The sequence below is a fragment of the Orcinus orca genome, chromosome 1, assembly GCF_937001465.1.
Source record: "Orcinus orca chromosome 1, mOrcOrc1.1, whole genome shotgun sequence".
Classification (NCBI taxonomy): domain Eukaryota; kingdom Metazoa; phylum Chordata; class Mammalia; order Artiodactyla; family Delphinidae; genus Orcinus; species Orcinus orca.
In genome coordinates, this window is record NC_064559.1 from 152,147,243 (window position 1) to 152,164,169 (window position 16,927).

Sequence of the window (16,927 nt, forward strand, 5' to 3'; positions counted from 1 at the left end):
CATTATTATTCCCATTTTAAAAATGGAAACCATATAGGGTGTTGCCTTCTATGATTTCCAGTTGTTGTTCTCTGAAATATATTCCACTTCTTCGATTTGCAGTTTAAGAGAAATCCAAGTAATGCAAGCATGATACAGATATATACAACTCAGTACAAACTGCCTTTTCTACTCTTAAGTGTCCTCAACATTACATCATCATCTCTTTCCTGCCACGTAAGAGATGTTTCTCCCTGTGCCTACTGCATACCACCCTGCTCCCCATACTTTCTCTAAAAGGTTAAGTGCAATTAACCTTTTGATGTTCTTTGATCCTCCTTCCTGTTTTATTCCTTTCTATTTTAAGAATAATTGAAAATAAATTGCAGTTCTTTGCTTAGACTTGGTCATTTAATTTCTAGTGGACCATTCAACCTCTTTTCATGGAAAACTTCAAATACAATTTAAACTTTTTGCTTTTACTTTTTCAAAGTGCCAAAGGACGGACATTTTCGTAATGTAGAAGATATATGTTCAAATCTCATTTATAAGCCAGTTAACTGAGAGCATTCATTATTTAACCTCTTTGAGCCTATTACTTCAGCAAAGAAAAACAGCACCTCCATCACAGAATAGTTGAAATTATAAAGCCCAGCTCAGTGCCTTACTGTAGACACATATATTATATACTGACTCCCTCTTCTCTTACTAATGTGCTAACATAGTACTGCCATCATTCTCTAGAGCAGCTGTTTCAAAACCCATCAGTAGCAGTGTCTCATCGAATTCAATAACTTTATATTTTGCTCATTTCTTACTTTTGATCATAATTGAAACTATCTACTAAAGCAATCCCTCTCAATAACATGTCTATATCCTAGGAAATTTTCATGTAATGCTTACCTACCTTTTTCTAAGCTCCATAAGGACAAGTGGTATATTATGTCTATACCACTGTACCCTTGAGCAACGACTACAGTGTCTGACTAGTAAACGGTACTACTAATATATTTTGAGTGAAATATTGACCCTATAAAATATCAGAACCATCACTTTCTTATTAAGAATTTTTTAAAATTCTGGAAAACCAAAATTGATGCTATTAGAATTAAGTATTATTCATATTTTGAGAATTCTGGCTTTAACAAAAATTTAAGTCAACAATCATCTTAGCAAAACGGTTACACATTTATCCTACCTCTAATGTATATAGAAAAAAACATAGTTGCAGGAAAAAATCTTAAGTACATTGTTGTAGGTTTCCTTCTAAACAAAGTGATTAATAATATAAAATAGTGCTCGCTTCGGCAGCACATATACTAAAATTGGAACAATAAAGATTAGCATGGCCCCTGCGCAAGGATGACACGCAAATTCGTGAAGCGTTCCATATTTTTTCTTACTTTTCATGGAAAAAAGAAGTCACTTACAAAAGAAAAAAAATTGTTGTATTATTAGTTGAAACTTAACTAAGTCTGTGTAAAGGTAGAACTGAGTTGTTCAATACAGTAGCCACTAGTCACATATGACTATTTAAATCTAACTTTTAATAATTAAAAAAAATATATAAAATAGTTTAAAAAGTCTAATAAGCAGAGGTATTACATCAATCAATTTATTATAAGGTGCTGAAACAGTTATTTTTCAACAGCATTGCACTGCAGAGCCACTTCAACACAGTTTACATAAGCTTTTAAAAATTAGAAAAATAAAAATTATCGTATTATGTATCTAAATACGTAAAAAGCTTATTGAACGTAATGGTCATTTTATATACCAAGATGCTAAAAATACAACTCATAATCTTTATCTTTCTGTTATGAGGCATTACTACAAGTGTTCAAAAGCACTTTGTTCAGGGAAATAAATGTTTCACTGTTATTTCCCATTGGTCATAATTAAAATTAGTATTTGAAAGCCTTAGCATGTCCCTGTTATGTACAAAGGAAAAAGATATAGGTTCTCCTTTTTAAGTCTTTTTAAGTGTTAAACTAAGCTATGAGAGCACCAGTTCTGGAAGGTTAGGATTCTAAGTACAGGCACAGCTCAGAGATACTATGAGTTTGTTCCCAGATCACTGCAATAAACTTAGTATCACAAAAAAGTGAGTCACAATGAATTTCTGGTTTCCCAGTGCATATAAAAGTTATGTTTATACTATACTGTAGTCTGTGAAGTGTGCAATAGCATTATGTCTAAAAAACAGTGTACGTAATTTAATTAAAAACGTGGCTGAAGATTGCTAAACATTACCTGAGCTTTCAGTGAGCCGTAATCTTTTTGCAATAGTAACAACATCAAAGATCACTAATCACAGATCACCATAACAAATATAATAATGAGGTTAGCTATTCTGGAGTGGCAATTGACAAGTGTAGAAAGATTAAACCAAGATGAATAGTAAAGATCCTGGAACACCATTCTAAGGTTTTATGTGTCAACTTATTAAGACAATAAGGAGCTTCTAAAGGTTTCATAGAGCTGTGACATGTTCTAGATTTGGTTTTTGAAAGACATCTTTAAGAATGAGATGGGCTGGGTGACAGACACACCAGACAAAACTACCCTGTAACATTCTGCTACAGACTGAATGTTTGTGTCCTCCCAAAATTCTTATGCAAAACCGAATACCCAATGTTATGACATTATGAGGTAGCGGCCTTTGGGAGGTGACTACGTTATGAAGGTGCAGCTTTCATCAATAGGATTAATGCCCATATGAAAGAAGTCTCAGAAGACCCCTTGGTCCATTCCCCTATGTGAGGACACAGTGAAGAGACAGCAAACTATAAATGAGGAAGCAGGTCCTCACCAGACACCAAATTTGCTGACACCTTGATCTTGAACTTCCCAGCTTCCAACACTGTGAGAAGTAAATTTCTATTGTTTATAAGCCACCCAGTCTATGGTATTGTTATAGCAGCCGAATGGACTAAGACACAGTCTAAGAAATGACTGAACAATGTTATGGGGTCCATCAATTTTTTTTTTCCCCAAAATAATAACAAGATATTTTTTGCCTTTTCCACTGTGACATTTGCACTAATAGTGCAAAAGCAATGGTGGTGTACAAGTGCTGGCATCTCCTTATTACAAATCAAGGTAGTGGCAACTGAACCTCCCTATTATCTACTGTATTCTTCACTGGCATTTGTAGTATGCACTTGCAGTAAAAAGAAACAAAAAAAAAGAAACCCTGCCTAAGGATGTCTTTGATAAAGCCAGTAAAAACTATTAAATTTATTAAATCTAGTCCCTTGAGTAATATTAGAGTAATATTATTGACTAGTAATATTAAATCTAGTCCCTTCAGCAATATTCTGTGCAACAAAATGGGCAGTATGCATAAATCACTTCTGATACTTTATAGTTCAATGACTGTGTCAAGGAAGACACCTGTGTGACTGAGTGTGAGCTCACCTAATTGCTTTTGCCATGAAACATCATCTTTACCTGAAAGAACAAGTGACAAACCATGGTTGTTCAGACTTGGGTATTTGGTAGAACACTTTCATGGAAAATGAGTAAGGTTTATCATTTCAAGGAAAACAAATTTGTTGCCAATAATAAAATTTGAGCTTTCAAGAGAAAATTAAATTTTGGAAAACCTGAACACACCATTGTGAACCTGACAGCTTCCTAACACTTTAAAAGGGTTTACCGATGAGATGTGTGGCGATATTACCAAGTCATTTTTTGATCTTGTGTAACAAAATGTGTCAACATTTGAAAACTTGCATAATGCAATAAATCAATCATTTTCCAAACCACCAATGCATAACTGTACAAAAGCATGCCTGGGAAAAAGATCCATCAAGGTGTAAGAAAGATCAACAGATTTTAAAGTAGCAAAATATAAAAGGTTCACTATTATGGTTTCAGATTTCATATTACTACTACCTTTTAAGAAAGTACTCTTAAGTCTGGTATTATATCAAAGAATACTATTCCCAATTACCTGAAAAGACTATAAAATTACTTTTCCCTCTTCTCACTATATATTTGTGTAAGATTTTCTACATATATTAACTAAAATATATTGCAATAAGTTGAATGCAGAATCCTGTACACGTCTTCTAGTAAGCCAAAGGTTAAAGAGATTTGCAAAGGTTTAAAACAAAGCGATTCTTTTAATTTTTCTGGAAAAGTTTTGTTTCAAAGCTAAGTTAATACAAATGGGTTTACTACTGTTATTTCAGATGATGGTTTCAAATTTTATTACGGCCAACACTGATAGATATAACCCACATAAACAAAAGCTCATCGGAGTACTCAAATTTTCTACAAGTATAGAGGTCTTAATACCAGCAAGTTTGAGAGCCACTGGGCTAGAGAGACCCTTACAAACTTATACAGGAATGTCATGTAAAAAAAAAAATACACTGGTCCTTTTAAATTGCCTAGTCTTACTCTAGGTAGGATAAAGAATAATTGGTACTATCATGTGGTTTGTCCAATAATACAAAGAACAATCTCATAAAAGGTAACAAGTTGTCATCTGCAAATATTCAAGCTTTAGATGGTAATCTGCAGGCTGCATGATGACATTCCATGTTCAAACTCTCAGGAGTCCGGTGAAAAGTCAGAACTAAAATTCAAGTTAAAAGTTTCAAGTCCAGTGTTCTTTCCATAGTACTAATTCATTTTAGTGCTCAAATCCCAGTGGCTTCCTCCTAAGCCTGGATTTTTGGGGGTTTTAAAGTATCAATCATCCATGTCTTTTCTCCATTTATATATGTGTGAACACTTATTCTCATAATCTGCTAATAGCAGTAGTTACCAAAACCACTTTAACCAGGAGCTAATTAGGTTAAGAGATAAGCAGATGTGATAGAGAAATTATCTTTGTCTAAGCTACAACTTACTACCAAAAAGCAATCAATCTAATAACCTGTGCCTAGAAGATGAGGGTGTCCTCCTCCTCCTAGAACGTGATCTTGATCTCGAGTGCCTTCGTTTTTCTTCCTTCTTATCTGGATTTAAAAGAAAAGGAATTTGGCTTTAGACATCGTCAAGCAGGAAGATTATTCCCATTCAGGAGTTATTCTTAGAATTTATTACCTTAATTTTCAGCTTTAATACAAAATTCTTAAATTCAGGCAGCTAAAGGTTCCTTTGACTATTTCATTTGCCAGACTTAGGAGGCTGTCAAGTGTCATCCATAAAACAATCTATGAAAATCATTACCTTTCTCATTCTTTACCCTTTAGAGATTTCTAAATCATGAGTCCCTTTTTCCATTCCTAGGTTCTACTTCCCCAAATATAGCTACCATTCACCCAGATTAAAACTCTAATCTTTACATGTTTATGTATTAATAGCATCTCCCCAACCAGTACTTAAGTGTAAAATATGTTTTAAAAATACGTTTACAATAAAAATATAAACATTTAAAATTGTTGGTCCAGCAAAATGTTCCTTCTTTCATTCATCACTTAGCTCTATGCTCCTTTCCTAATAAGTGTCTCATTCATTAACTCTTTTCACTATACTGCTGGGACAGAACTGGATTTTACTAATCTAGCTCTTTTTTTAATCTGTCTGTCCTTCTTCTTCCTCACTCATTTTCAACTGTGTAAGTGCAGAGAGCAGAGCTAGAAACATCTGTCATCATTTCCTAGTTTTAAAATAACACATAAACTCCTTAACTTACTCCTTTAACTTAGGACATAATGAAAGAGAAATCCAGCCATTGCATTCTTCGTATATGGACTATCAAAGTGAGACTGAGTTCCTCTTTTACATTTAGATCATTTCATTAATAGGATTCAATTTATTGTGAATGTCATTATTAATAAATTAACAAAAATCTTCGGGCAAAAAAAAAATTCATAAAGAAACCAATTTTAGTCATTTCAGTTATGAGTTTTCAATGAAAACAGAAATGGTGTTCTGGCTTTGGAGTCGTACAGGTCCAGTTGTCTATCAAAATTTCCTACTGCTTGCCATGTGACCTTGGGTTAATTGTTTAATAATTTGTTGATTAAATGAGATAATACACATAAAGCATCTGGTATTAATTTATCCATTATACTTAACAATTATTTGCCTAATACTATATATAATAAAAACCATCCCATTTATTAAGAAATAGAGTGAAAAAATAAATAAAACATTGTTTTTAATGGGAAAAAAAAAAATCAGGACCAAAGATCAAAATACATGCAGGAAGCCGGGCTTCCCTGGTGGCGCAGTGGTTGAGAGTCCGCCTGCCGATGCAGGGGACACAGGTTCGTGCCCCGGTCCGGGAAGATCCCACATGCCGCGGAGCGGCTGGGCCCGTGAGCCATGGCCGCTGAGCCTGCGCGTCCGTAGCCTGTGCTCCGCAATGGGAGAGGCCACAACAGTGAGAGGCCCGCGTACCGCAAAAAAAAAAAAAAAAAAAAAAAAAAAAAAAAAAAAAAAAAAAAAAAATACATGCAGGAAAACAATGGGACAACCATTCATTTCATCTCAAAAAGACAATCTGCAAAGAATAATACATTTGCTTTTCTTTAAACAAATGGCATAAACAGAAGATCTTTAGTAGGTTTTCTTGGTCAAATAAAAGATTGAAATCAATTAGGCTACCCCAACTTATGCAAACATAAATGATTAAAAAACCACCAAAAAAAAAAACCTCATAAATTAAAAACCACCAAAATATCACACGAAGCATTAGGTAATCCTAGGCACTAATGTTTCCGAATGAGGAATTCTTTGTTTAGCGAGTGGGAGGTGCTTGTACACTGTAGGATGTTTAGTATACCCCTGGCCCTCTGCCTACCGGATGCAGCTGGTACCAGCATGACAACTAAGTGTCTCCAGATATTTCCAAATATGCCTGGGTAACAACTCTTACCCATACCACCCACCCACTCCCAAATGAGAATCACTGCACTAAATGATCTTTTATCAAAATATGGGAAATAAAATTTAAACAATGACTGAAGTATTATTCAACTAATTTCCAAACATAATTGCATAAACCTATTTTACCTGGTTCTATAGCAGCAGAAATTAGGGACTGTGCTTCTCGTACTCTCTTCATGGCTTCCTCTATTTCTTTACTAGAGGTATCTGATTTCAGACTTGGTGAAACAAGACCAGCAGCTACATGATTCAACCTGGAACAGAACCAAGAATTGCATCTGAAATATTTAAAAATGTACAACAGCATTTCAAATAAACACATGTTCCTATCTTCATTTTAGTAAGATACTCCTTGAAAAAAAGGGGGGGGGGAACTCCACAATTTTGATAAAATTATATGTAATATATATATACAGTATAGTAAGCTTTGGATATTTACAATGGCACCTGCATTTTAAAAGACTCAGAGATATGTGGAATAAGAAAAAAAAATCTATTTAATTTTGCTCAACATCCATGAACTTTCTATACACATTTTGGCAAATGTTAGTACATGGGAATATGCTGATGCTAAAGATTTTTGATTAACAGAATCTTCCTTAATATGATTTAAAAACTTTCTAAATCATAATTTTGTTGGGGAAGATAATTACTTTTAAGCTTGCAGATGGGGAGAAACTGAGGCAGAAGCCAATGGCACACCAAAATTACTTACGAAATTCCTGAATAGAAAGGCTAAAGATACACCTTAAGGGTTTATAAAAGTAAAAAAATACTGTAGACACCAAGTTGAGGCTGGTAGTTATTTGTGGGTAGAGTGGGAAATGTAAACAAGAATGAGTACACAGGGAGTTTTTAGAAACTGTATTAGTGTTTGGTTTTTTTTGCAGTAGGCGGGCCTCTCACTGTTGTGGCCTCTCCCATTGCGGAGCACAGGCTCCGGACACGCAGGCTCAGCGGCCATGGCTCATGGGCCCAGCCGCTCCGCGGCATGTGGGATCCTCCCAGACCGGGGCACGAACCAGTGTCCCCTGCATTGGCAGGCAGACTCTCAACCACTGCACCACCAGGGAAGCCCCTAAAAACTGTGTTAGTGATATTTTTATAAGCAGGGTGGTAGACACTTGGATTTTATCTGGTAATTTTTAAGAAAAAAATGCCACTAACTACTATAATCAAATGAGTCTGTCCTGCCTCCCCCACATGCTCTCCCACTTATTGACAGTGACTTTCACCAAGTTAAGAAGAAGAAGCATTAAGCTCAGATTTGATATACTAAGAAATTACCAATGAAAATATCTCATGAATTTGTGATATATCAAGTAGGAAATATAAGTTACAGCATGAAGAAAACTTTTCAAAGCCCCTAAAAAGATGTTGACTATTATTATGTGACATGTATTACTCCTTTACTCTGGGCTAGTGTTTCCCTCACTTCTGTCTTCCTCTTATTCATCCCCTAGGGCAGTGGTCCCCAACCTTCCTGGCCCCAGGGACCAGTTCCGTGGAAGACAATTTTTCCATGGACGGACAGGGGTATGTGTGTGTGGGGGGATGGTCCAGGCGTAATGCGAGTGATGGGGAGCAGCAGATGAAGCTTCACTCGCTCACCTGCCACTCACCTCCTGCTGTGCGGCCCGGTTCCTAACAGGCTGCTGTGGACCGGTATGGGCCGCAGCCTGGGGGTTGGGGACCCTTGTCCTAGGGCTTAGCCTCTCTGATCTTTGAACTAAGTTCTCCTCCTTGTAATAAGTTCCCATAGCACCTCTGTACTTCCTTTAGTTGGATGCACATGCTTTACTATAGTTAAATAGTGTCTCCCTTTCTGAGTATAGTAGTAGTCAGTGTAATTTTTTAAATGAATCAACTAAAGACAACACTCAGCTCTTTACTTGTCATCCTGGTTTAACCTATTTACAATGATTTTCAAAGACCAATAATTATTCCAAAACAAAACCCTTTATAGATGGGCTTACCTCTGGATTTTTTCTCCTTGTTTCTAGAAAACAGGATTACATATTGCATGCCTTGAGAAAACTTTCTTTTAGCTATCAAAAATAAAATACCTGTTCTCTAGATATTAGTATATCTCTATCACCAATGGAAACAGAAGAAAAAAATCCTTACTTGGGATCAACAGTACTCATAAGTTTCAGCAACTGATCTGCTGCAAGAGACTGGAAAAACAAAAAAATAGCAATGAGAACACACAGAACAATAAATGATTACTATTTTAATTTTTTTAGTATGTTGAAATGTCCTAGAACAATCTGGCAAACCTACAGAAACTAACATATCCCAAGCACAACAATGACCAATAGAAATATAATGCCAGCCAAATATGTCATATTAAGTTTTCTAGTCACAACATTAAAAAAGTAAACAGGTGACATTAGTGACTGTAGTACTGGATACCCAGAGCTGCTTTATCAGGTAAATAATGAAATTATGAAGCTGAACAGTCCAGATTTTACAGAATAATCACCTCCTCCTTATTTTAAGACTTTCTAAGGGAAAGTAACATTTTAAGGAAACATGTAAAACAAAACTCAATGTGCTTAGTCAGTATAATAATCAAAAGAATTCCATAAAGGACTTCAGGAAAAAGTTTAGCCAAATCGCAATGAGGGAAAACAAAAATTTCCAAGTGAGTAGATGACAAGAGAATAAATTATGAACACACATTCCTATCATTTCATGACTTTATTTTGACTTCATAACATATTGATGTGGTGTTGGCTTCCTGTGAAACTCATCTACTTTGAACTTTATCAAATGAGAAATTCTTTGATGGGCAAGGGGCCAATAATGCAGTGACCTTTTAAATCTCTCATTAACAAGTTTACATAAGAAAAAATTACTACAATATATAAGTCAGTTAACTCCTGCTCTTGAAATGCAAAGTAACATTTAATGAAGTAATTTTTTTAATTACAAAAATGAGTTCAGAGTTGAAGGGTATTAAGTTATACCTGAGAGTTCAAGTTTGCTCCAGGAAGCCCAAGTGCAGCAAGGGCAGGATCAAGAGTAGGAGCTCCCAAAGCAGCCAATGGAACAGCGCCAATCTGTGAAATTTCAAATTTTATTTATTTAAAATCTTGTTTCTGTTTCTTATACTGTGGGGGTTGGGGGAGTGCGTCAATTTTTATTTCCTCTAAAGGCCAGATAATAACTAGTTTAAGTCTGTAGGCTGTGCGGACTCCAGTGCAACTACTTAACTATGCCGTTGTAGATCAAAAACAGTCAGAGACAATACATAAATAAGTGGCCATAATTGTGTTCCAATAAAAATTAACAGATAAGGGGGGTCTGGCCCAAGAGCTATAGCTTGCCTACCCCTGCTATAACATGATGGCCTCATTTTTCACTCATCACAGCACATTTATCTCTAAAATCAGAATTTAGAAAAAAATGCAAAGATTTTCACACATTCTTGTGCCATTTATAAATATTTACTGCTTCTTAGCTCCAAATCCATTGTTTGTTGTCCTACTGCGTGATACTGAAGGCAGCACCCTTATAAGCATTTCTCCTTTGACAGCTGGCACGATGTTAAGCTTTACTTTTAGGGGGAGCTGGAAATACCTTTAGGGGGAGCTGGAAGGGCACTGACTGTGGAAGGGATTCTTTATAGTTCTTTTGTCTCCTTTCTGATTCTTATTGCAGTGCCACATGGGACACTCAGTGGCCTTCACCTCAGTGAGTTTCAGTGCCATCCTCTTAGGCAGCTTCCTAGCAAGTTCCGTGGTACTCCAGAGAACTTTCTACTGTATCTAACTTTTTGAAGGAGGTCTGAATCTTAGCCTTGAGGGGGAAGATGCGCCCCCTCACCTACATGTGTTTCTTTCTTGTGTTTTCTTCCTTAGCTTAGAAGTAGAGGTTGCTTCCTATACCTGCGATTCTGGTACTCATTAGAGTTCCCTTAGTAATCTCCTGTTACTAATTAGTAATTCCTTATACTAAAACTTTTCTCCTTCGAATTACGGTATGGTTCTGTCTCCTGCCTGACATAATTCTGATTAGTCAGTTTAATGCACACAAACCAAGCAAAATCTTATAACTTTGGAGGCCGCTGACCTTCTCTACAAGCACTGTGCTGAAATTTCTCCTAGTTTCATTATTATTTAGTAAAAATAAGTTACCAAACTTCCTGCACTGTAACTGTTTACTGAGTTAAAACACTGTTAATACAGTTGATCCTTGAACAACATGGGGGCTAGGGGTGCTGACTCCTCATGCAGTCGAAAATACACCTGTAACTTTACAGTGAGCCCTCCATATCTGCTGGTCCACATACTTGGATCATGCAGTACTATAATATGTATTAGTAGAAAAAAATCCTTATATTTTATATATATATATATATATATATATATATATATATATATATAAATGGACCAAACAGTTCAAACTCATGTTGTTCGAGGTTCAACTGTACTATTATAAAAATGGTTTAGTTAATACACAATTTTGTACATCAAAGGCATCTACAAATTACCCAGATCTTTGAATTCATCTTTATTTTAAGCCACCTACTTAACTTAAAGCCCAAGAGCAAGATAACAGCGCATGAAGAAAAAAAAAAAAGTCTGAACTTCACCTTAATTTTCTTTTGTAGTTCAAATGAACATACTATTTTAAACAACATGTGTAACAGAAATCTTATGCCTCCTGACTTACGGGCTATTTTGAGAGCCAGTGACAAAACGATACAAGATATTTACAATTCTCAGAATGTTCTTAAAACGCAAACTACCACTTTAATATTTTTGATTACAATACAATACTACAGCCTTCTACAATGCTCTGACCACGTGATAACAGTATACGAACGAGAATCACAACAGCACTCAAAAAGCACAAATATATTTCCATTCTTTAAGAATTCAACAGAACTAATACCTGGGTAAGTGGGTTAGGAGTAGGCAGGAGTCCACCACCAGGCAGAAGACCTGCCACTGCGTTAGCTGGTGCCAACAGAGACAAAGCCTTAGTCTCATCAGGAATAACTCCTGCAGAGAAACATCCATGCATTAGAACACACTCTTTTGCAAGACAGAAAACACACAAAAACACCCAGAAAATGTCTCCCTGATACACCACCTGAGTTTGTTGAAAGTATTTATGTTCGCTAAAATATAAAGCTTGATTTCTATGATTATTTATCATTAATTTTATGTCAGAATGAAACTTCAATGTGTGAAAATCTGTATCCTTTTTCTCTACAAATGGTTAAGTTTCTAGAGTAAAAAAAAAATAGCACAATACACACTACTTTTTTGTTAACACTGCCAAGATTTCATCACCTGTACTCGATTTTTAAGTCATGAACCAAACGTAAGCAAGCACAGTCGGTTCTCCAGGGGTGTGCTCTCAACTTTCAAAAGCTGTTTTATGAACAACGACTCGTGTCGGCTGCTTCACTATAAAGCACACAGAAAAATCAAGATACACAAGACAAAAAAAGTTTGATTTAGGGGTTAATAATATGGTACAGTTACTATGATTTTCTTTTACACCTACCATACAAATTTTGTAAAAATTAAGAGAAGAAAAGTATGTAAAGGAAATATTCTGTTGGAATCAAGCGTAGGGCTTTTGCTGACTCATGAAAATGAATGTTTCTGAAGGTCTCTGAATACACACAGGATGTGTGTGTGGGAGTGAGTGAGAGAGAAAGAGAGAGAGAATAAGTAAAACAACATGGCACATTCCTTACCTGTATAGTAAAATGCCTTATGTTCCAACATGTGCCATGCTAACCGTACCAAAAATGCTGCTACATAGTGTCAGTTGAAAAGCTAGCTTAGCCAAACTCCTAAAGCCAAAAACAACATGTATGGCTGTTTTTAAAGCCTAATCTGTGTATTCAGATAAAATCTAAGGGCCCTAAGACAAATATTTATGTAGACAATTTAAATTCTATCCAACAGCAAAAGCCCTATACAGATGGATTAATCTGTTAATGTGCCCAAGCCCCCAAAATGAGAGTTCAATAATACAATTAAACTACATATTTGCAAATACCAGTAGTATTTCTGTAATACATATTAAGAAACTGCATCTCATCATAAAACATACAATATGTACAGGGCACTTAAGAGAAACTGGATAAGCTGCAGAAGAAAACTGTTGGGTGGTATTTTCAGCAGGGCCTGGTATATAGTTCAGGCTGAACCAGGGAAAAGAACTGTAAAACACAACAACAAAAAAGAAAAACCACTGTTAAATAAAGGTAATGGTTCCTTCCACCTAAACTGAGAAGTGCCGATAATATAAACAAATGTATACTACACAGCACTGTTATCTTGCTTGTGTCAGAGCTGTCATCAATTTAGATACCAAGAGTTATGGAGGGGGGAGGGGGGGAGAAGATCATTTAGATATAGGGCATTAATGCATCATTATTAACAAACCTACAAAGATTATGGGATAATTTTGCATGCAAAATTATGTCTCAAGAGGATAATATTAAGTATCAACATCTTACTAAAATTAGTGCATTTGCAACATTTCTGGCAAACTAAAATCCTCTTGAATTTATTGTGAGACACCTGATAGAAGATCTGCATCCATTAAAAAAAAAGTCATGCATCTGATCCTCTGATTAAAAAAAGACTATTTAAAAATAAAACTACAATTTAAAAATAGCAATGAGGCCCCTCACCAGTTAATTTTCATGCGTCAAGAGTATTTTTTTTTACTGCTGCTTTGATAGAACCATGAAATACTGCATGAATGTGTAGAAACGAAAGAAAAAGAAACAGACAAAAGAAACAAACATTAACCAAGGAACCTAAATAATCCCCAAATCCATTACTATTAAGAGTTCCTTCCAAATCCAGCTATCTCAGTTTTACCAGTTAAGACTATTCCTTACCGTAGACTTTGTGTCTATTGTTCTAAAACACTGACCAAGAACCAACACCAAAGCTTAAGAGCTAAAACCAGGGTGAATGGTGACAAAGGGATTGAGTACATCAGATATTTAGTGGACATAACATTAATACAGCATACCATACCAAAAATTACAGTAATACACTAATAGATTCTGGAACTAAATATTTCTGTAATTCTATATATGTACTCTCTAAATATTTCACTTTCAAAACAGATCCAGAAAAATTATTATGGTCTAAAAATATTTATGAAAGCCAGTTATATGATATACTGTATTATGTTCAGGGCTTGGGAACTATAATACTTAGCCAATAAGAATTCTTTAAATTAAAAGGCTAACTAATGTTTTGTAAATTACTCACATGATTTGACCCTTGTTCCAAAAGCTATGTTCTACATTTTACTTATCCTAAATTTGAATTCTGTAAATTTTCTCTTGGTGATAAGTCTTATCCTACAACAGGCACACTGATATAAAAGAAAATGCTTAATCAAAACATACTAACTCATAAGTTTATCAGCATATATATATTTTAAAACCTTAGAATTGGGCTCATACACTTTAATATCACGGACATAGATTTACTGTTATTATATAGCATGCCTTAACCCAACTATGAATGCAATTTAATTTCTTTAGAAAACCACAGAGGCAATTTTTCTAAGTTTTAAGGACTAGACATTTCACAACTTTTACAAGGAATGGTGTAAATGTTCACATCGGTATTCAAAGATCTAAGATAGCATCTAAAGTTAACAATATCAAGATTCTGCTTCCACTGACCAGTTCACTAAGGAAAGGGGAAAGCATTTATATCCCGGTCAGCATATATGTTAATAAAATCCAGTAGTTGTAACATATTTCAGTGACTTCTTTGACTCAAATTTATAGTTACCAAAAAGCAAATAAAGTAGCAGTACATTGGGAACAAACTAATATATGTCTTAGAAAATTTTACAAAATGGAATTAATAGAGTGCTGTCTTGTCACAGTGGCTTTTTTAGATCCAAAAACCCTGCTCATTATTTTTCTGCCAAATTACTTTAACAGCCTAAAATGTAAAAAGAGAGAAAAATGTAGTTAACAAATGGTTACACCAGGAAAACACCTGGGGGACTTGAGTGCTTGCTGGCCTTTAGTTAATGTCTAGAATCCCCTGTAGCTGCAGAGGACCCACTGTTTTTCAGTCATCTGGAAGAGTTTTGCATTTGCCTTCTCCACTACAAAAATCACACACACAAATAACAGAGAGAAGAATTTATTATTTAGAGATATTCTAGAAAATATAGCAAGAATGAACAAGAAAATCTGGCATAAAAACAAAACACCCAGTGCCCATCTGGCACCTAAGCTATAGGAAATCTTGAACTTTCATAAAAACCAAAATCATTGCGACCCTTGGTATACTGAAATTCAATGTGGGATATATTTTTTAAAGTTATCAGTGAGAAGAATCACTAAGAGGAATCACTAAGGAATAAAACCAACCTGGTCACATTTATTCAAAACAGAAACAACATCATGCATTTATTTGAAGGTTTCTGTGTAAATGTGCATGGCGTGAACTGTTCACCTTCAGGACATTTTCAGAAAACAACATTAAATTAACTAAGTAGATATTAGGGATATGGTTTTAATGAACTTAAAAATACTTTAAAATAATGCAAAAGGTTAAATATCTTATAAAAACAGACCCGATTTTGAATTTTTAAGTTAAAAAGAAAGCCTTCAAGTAAAAATATGGACCACAGTATAACAAGGGTTTCAAAATGTTAATAGCTTAGATTTTTAACATGCTACTAATGCTCACTCTAAAACTACACTGAGGTAGATGGTCATCATAGGATGCCCACATAGGTAGTTAAACAAAGCACAAACCTTCTGCATATGGTACGACTATCAAAGCTCTGTCAACGAATACAGTGTTTGTCAGATGCTGTGCCACAACTGCTGAGTCCGGATCATGGAACTTAACAAAGCAGACTCGGGATGAGACTGGCAAAGGCGAATCACTAAAAAATAAACAGATAACATAAAAGAAGAGAAAAATATCAGCTAAAACAGAAATGAATGATTCACAAATGACACTTGCATTCCAAAAGTAAAAGAGGCAGATAAAAATACATAACTGCACACGTATTAGTTAACCAGTTCAAAAATACATGACATTTCCAATAAAGTACTACCCACAGAACTGACCGTAGCAAACTGCACCTAGACAAAAACAATCACTGTTTAAATTTACAATGCATCAAGTTACAAACAGCTTGAAACTATAAAGTCTCAGAGTTTGAACAGGTCACAAAAATGTCAACATTTATTTCATAATAACAATACCAGCCATTTAAAAATACAGGTAACAAATTAGTTTTGGCTTAAAAAACTTTTCATTACAGCTAACTTTTCAGAGTTAAAAACAAAACTTTTTCACTATGGCTAACTTTTCAGAGTTAAAAACAAAACCATTCCATTTTAGGGACATACGAATATTGTGGTAAAGTACACCTATTTGACAATGAGTTTTCTTGATCTGCTACTAAATGCCCTGTCCTCCTAAACCTACAGCATATTAAAACTCCCAGGCATTATAAATAGTTAAGGCTCTCCCACTAGAGCACTTTCACAGAGAAAAAGAAAATTAAGCACACATGGGAATAATACTACACCCCGCCCCCCAATTAGGCAAAATTTCAGTAAGCAAAGTGTCACTCCCCTCGGCAATTGCGTTCTTATATAAAACAAAAACAAGTTGCTACAGTGCAAGCAATGGTAGCTTAAAGATAAGATTAGAAAAAGAGCAGAGTTTTTGCTGTTTTTTAAAAATATAAGATGGTTAAATTTCAGCCACTAAACTCTCTGTGAAAGGGAAAGATTAAATAAACAAAGGCAGGGGTTGCCTTAACACCAAACCAAAAGCTATTTGAAAATCAATACCGTAAGGCAGTAGTAATCATGTCATCCCTGGTTTATATTAGAATCATGGCGGGAGTTGGGGGGGGGGTTGCGGAACTACAATTACATCAAGATCTCTGATGAATGAAGAACTGAGTGCTGCCTTCTTTAATTCTCCCTGACAATTTTAATATGCACCCAGGGTTCAAAGCAAAGCTGTCAATGTATGTATCACAGATATCAAAATGGACTTAAGCCATCTTGTTACAGAAGTTTACTGCAAAATGTTTTTGAAAGGATACA

At 35.2% G+C, this 16,927-nt stretch overlaps 1 protein-coding gene and 1 non-coding gene across 13 annotated transcripts in view; one reads left to right on the forward strand and one right to left on the reverse strand.

Annotated features, from left to right (window-relative positions):
• SRSF11 (serine and arginine rich splicing factor 11) overlaps positions 1 to 16,927 on the reverse strand; it is a 54,838-nt gene that overhangs the window by 19,380 nt on the left and 18,531 nt on the right. For 11 of the 12 annotated variants that reach the window (XM_033407480.2, XM_033407481.2, XM_033407479.2 and 8 more), the window contains 6 exons: positions 15,611 to 15,744; positions 11,734 to 11,843; positions 9,804 to 9,896; positions 8,959 to 9,008; positions 6,958 to 7,085; positions 4,871 to 4,952 (listed from right to left, as the gene is read on the reverse strand). In XM_033407480.2, the coding sequence (XP_033263371.1) occupies positions 4,871 to 4,952; positions 6,958 to 7,085; positions 8,959 to 9,008; positions 9,804 to 9,896; positions 11,734 to 11,843; positions 15,611 to 15,744 (597 nt within the window). The other variant, XM_033407487.2, reaches the window with a different exon arrangement.
• Positions 1,275 to 1,376, forward strand: LOC117196974 (U6 spliceosomal RNA). The gene has a single exon (XR_004477424.1). It is a non-coding gene; the product is annotated as a U6 spliceosomal RNA (small nuclear RNA).